Below are 3,479 nucleotides of genomic sequence, written 5' to 3' on the forward strand. Positions count from 1 at the left end.
ATATCAAATAAGCTTAAAAATTTAGTGTAAAATTTAAAATCTAAAATAAAATATCAAATAATGTTTTAAAAAAATTCAATATATATTTTTTAACATAGTTAAAAGGAAAACATTAAATATAATAATAATAAAAGAACCTAAATGGATGAATCAAATTAACTAAAAGATGTCTGAAAGCTATATATTTGTAACATTAAATATTATAACATTTATATTTGTAAAGATTTCAACTATAAAGTGTTTCTGCGCAACGCGTAGTCATTCGCCTAGTTTTATATAAACGAGTACCTTTAGCGATAACCATGATAATATTGTACATGTTTTTATTGTTTAGCCAAAACGGTAGTGTATAGTTCTTTCTCTGCCTAAGGGATTTTGAAAGTACCGCGAATATATGGAATTAGGGTTTTCCACTTCGATAGCGTTCCAATTGAGTGCTTCCATCGAAGTGATCTACATCATAGCTCAACAGATTAGGTAAACCTAACCTACATACAGCTTATTTTGTTTCTTTTTATCTATTTGATTTAATTGTTCTCTGCTAACTTTGCTATTCAATTTCTCAAGTTAAATCACAAGTAAAATGAGTGACTTCAAGCTCTGGTGGATTGAAGGAGCATTCGCTATTTTACTGCTATTAGTTCCTGGAAATTTAGGATGGGGTAAAGAAGGACACTATGCGACTTGTAAAATTGCCGAGGTAAAAAGTATTTCCCTTTTTCGCCTTTAATTAAAGGAAATTTCGAATGGGGTGCCATATTATTATTCTCCAATTCAAGTCAAGGACACACGAAAATTCTGATAATAAGTATCTGATTGCTTCAGGTAAGAGTAAAGTTTTCCATTCGAATTCCAAAGTTCAATTAAGGCTTTTTTTAGCAAAATTTGAGGGGTTTCCGATCAACTAAAATTCCATTGTTGATACTATACACTAATGCGTTTATAACAATATTGGAGATTCAGATACTTTCATGCTCTTCTAATGCATCAGTAAGAGAATCTTAGAGATAACTTTGTCCATGTTGGATGTATGTGTTTCTGTTGCTTGAAGTTGTAAAAATCACTTTTGATTGTGTTGATTGTTGTTTACAAGAACATTAGTGGTTGATCTGATCATTGATCTAATTTTCTTTTTGTCAAATCAGTCATTCCTTACTGAAGAAGCTTTAAAGGCAGTGAAAGAATTGCTTCCAGAAACTGCTGAAGGTGATCTGGCTTCTGTTTGTTCTTGGCCTGATGAAATCAAACACCGTTATAACTGGAGGTGGACTAGTGAATTGCATTATGTTGACACCCCTGATTTTAGATGTAACTATGATTACTGCAGTAAGTTTTACCACTTTCCCTCAATTTCATCTCACTTATCCTGTTTCTTTCTACCTTTTCAACTCACACTTATTAAAGAAATAGATTTTGGGGTAGTTTATGGAATAGAGAGAAAAGTTCAGGGACTAAAACCGTAACATTACATTCTAATCAACTATCATGCTTATATAATTAAGTTTTAAGCATTTCCTCATTGTTAAGAATACTCAAATACCTTTCGAGTTAATGTTTTAGGGGATTGCCATGATTCATCTGGAGTGAAAGATAATTGTGTTACTGGAGCAATTTATAATTACACTGAGCAACTTGTTACAGGCTATAATGCTTCAAATTCAGTAGTCAACTGTAAGCACCAATTTTCAATTTTTCATCTTTTTTTTTTTACAATTTTTGAAAAATGGAAAACTCATCAAAGAATCTTTGATTACAGATAATTTGACTGAAGCACTTATGTTCCTTTCTCATTATATTGGGGACGTGCATCAGGTTAGTTAGAAACTCTTGGGTAAATGACCATAATACCCCTGAATAGGTCGTGGAGTTTACCAGCGATGTCTAAGGCTCTGTTTCTTTTTTTTTTCTTTGTTTTCTTGATAAATGATGTTTAGAAACTGTTAGAGAAAATGGCAACAAACTTGGGAAAATAAATGAGGGCAAATATGTAAATTTGACCTTGTTTATAAGTTTTAGATAGACGTAGAAACTTTGGTGGTTTTTGTTATGAAAAAAAAAAAAAAACTGTTTGTTTTGTATAATGGAACCGAACGTTTACCATTCTTGAAGGAATGTTATTCCTTTCATTGTATCAACTATTGAGGGGTATTTTGGGTATTTGACCAAACTAAGGGAGGAAAAGCTTTATTGCACAATGTTTATTAACTTTATTTATTTATTTATTTATTTATAGCCGCTACATGTTAGTTTTACTAGTGACGAAGGTGGAAACACAATAACAGTCCGATGGTATAAAAGGAAGACCAATTTGCACCATGTACGTGAGCGATTTCTCAAACTCTTGTATTTTCATTGAGGGGTATTTTTGTCTTTATTGAGTGGTATTTTTCAATTGCTTTTTTTTTCATGAATTTATTTTTTTGAATTCTATTTTAGGTTTGGGATAGTGATATAATCGAATCTGCCATGAAAACATTTTACGACAAGGATCTCGATGTCATGATATCAGCAATTGAGAAAAATATTTCGGTATGATTTCATTTTTGTTTCTTCTATTAAACATTATTACATATTATGCTAATAAATTATATTTTTCTGAAAATAGGACACGTGGAGTAATGACATCTCATCTTGGGCAAATTGTACATCTGGCGAAGATGTTTGTCCGGATCCGTAAGTATAGATTATATTTTTTATAATAAAATATTATTATTTTGACTTGAAAAAAAAAATAAAAAATTAATAATTTGGTTCTTTTTGTAGGTGGGCTTCCGAAAGTATCAAATTTGCATGCAATTATGCCTATAGAAATGCTACACCGGGAACCACTTTAGGAGGTAAATTACTCGTTCCAATTTCAATTTTATAACGATATAATAAAATGAATGAAAATGAAAATGACAATTTTGACCTTATTGTGTCTATAGATGATTACTTCCTCTCGCGTCTACCAGTTGTGGAGATGAGGCTGGCGCAAGGTGGGGTCCGTTTGGCCGCGACACTTAACCGAATCTTTGATTCACGCCCTTCAATCGCACACAAATTGGCATCTTTTGGGAATATCCAACCCACATTTCAAATTGCTTCAAGCTGAAAAGTGAAAACCCCCCAAATATTTACAATGTGTAAGACTTTCAATGGAATTTAAAGAGACATCGTTTTGTTTATCAATCTGTGTTTCTAAATTAATGTATTATGTATTATGTATTATGGTATGTGTGTCTTCTTTAAAATATTTAAAAAGTTACATTGACAATATATATATATATATATATATATATATATATATATATATATATATATATATATATATATATATATATATATTTCTTTCATTTGTTCAATTGAGATTTTTTCATACAGGTTTAGTCACTGTATATTCAAAGTTGGTCACACACTCACTCTTGGAAAATGACCACAACATGCTAAGGAAGTTTCGAGTGTGAGTGTGTGTCTTTTTTTTTTTTTTTGTGATTTTT

The 3,479-nt window shown here is 30.9% G+C and overlaps 1 protein-coding gene across 1 annotated transcript; it reads left to right on the forward strand.

The window, feature by feature from the left end:
• The first annotated feature begins 316 nt into the window (after positions 1 to 316).
• Positions 317 to 3,233, forward strand: LOC145167196 (endonuclease 4-like). The gene is made up of 10 exons (XM_079086312.1): positions 317 to 477; positions 568 to 700; positions 1,146 to 1,326; positions 1,561 to 1,671; positions 1,757 to 1,812; positions 2,234 to 2,317; positions 2,437 to 2,529; positions 2,606 to 2,673; positions 2,764 to 2,837; positions 2,928 to 3,233. Exons 2-10 carry the CDS (start codon positions 584 to 586, stop codon positions 3,092 to 3,094), a joined length of 951 nt encoding a protein of 316 aa, XP_078942438.1. The 5' UTR covers positions 317 to 477; positions 568 to 583; the 3' UTR covers positions 3,095 to 3,233.
• The last annotated feature ends 246 nt before the right edge of the window (positions 3,234 to 3,479 follow it).

This window comes from Lactuca virosa, chromosome 1, assembly GCF_052849685.1.
Source record: "Lactuca virosa cultivar CGN04683 chromosome 1, Lactuca_virosa_CGN04683_v6, whole genome shotgun sequence".
NCBI lineage: Eukaryota > Viridiplantae > Streptophyta > Magnoliopsida > Asterales > Asteraceae > Lactuca > Lactuca virosa.

Bases quoted from the DNA above. Each gene is read 5' to 3' on its own strand.
- LOC145167196 (XM_079086312.1), top strand. From the start codon at position 584: ATGAGTGACTTCAAGCTCTGGTGGATTGAAGGAGCATTCGCTATTTTA. The intron at 1,672-1,756 runs GTAAGCACCAAT...CTTTGATTACAG, and splicing joins TTCAAATTCAGTAGTCAACT to ATAATTTGACTGAAGCACTT. The intron at 2,674-2,763 runs GTAAGTATAGAT...TTCTTTTTGTAG, and splicing joins GAAGATGTTTGTCCGGATCC to GTGGGCTTCCGAAAGTATCA.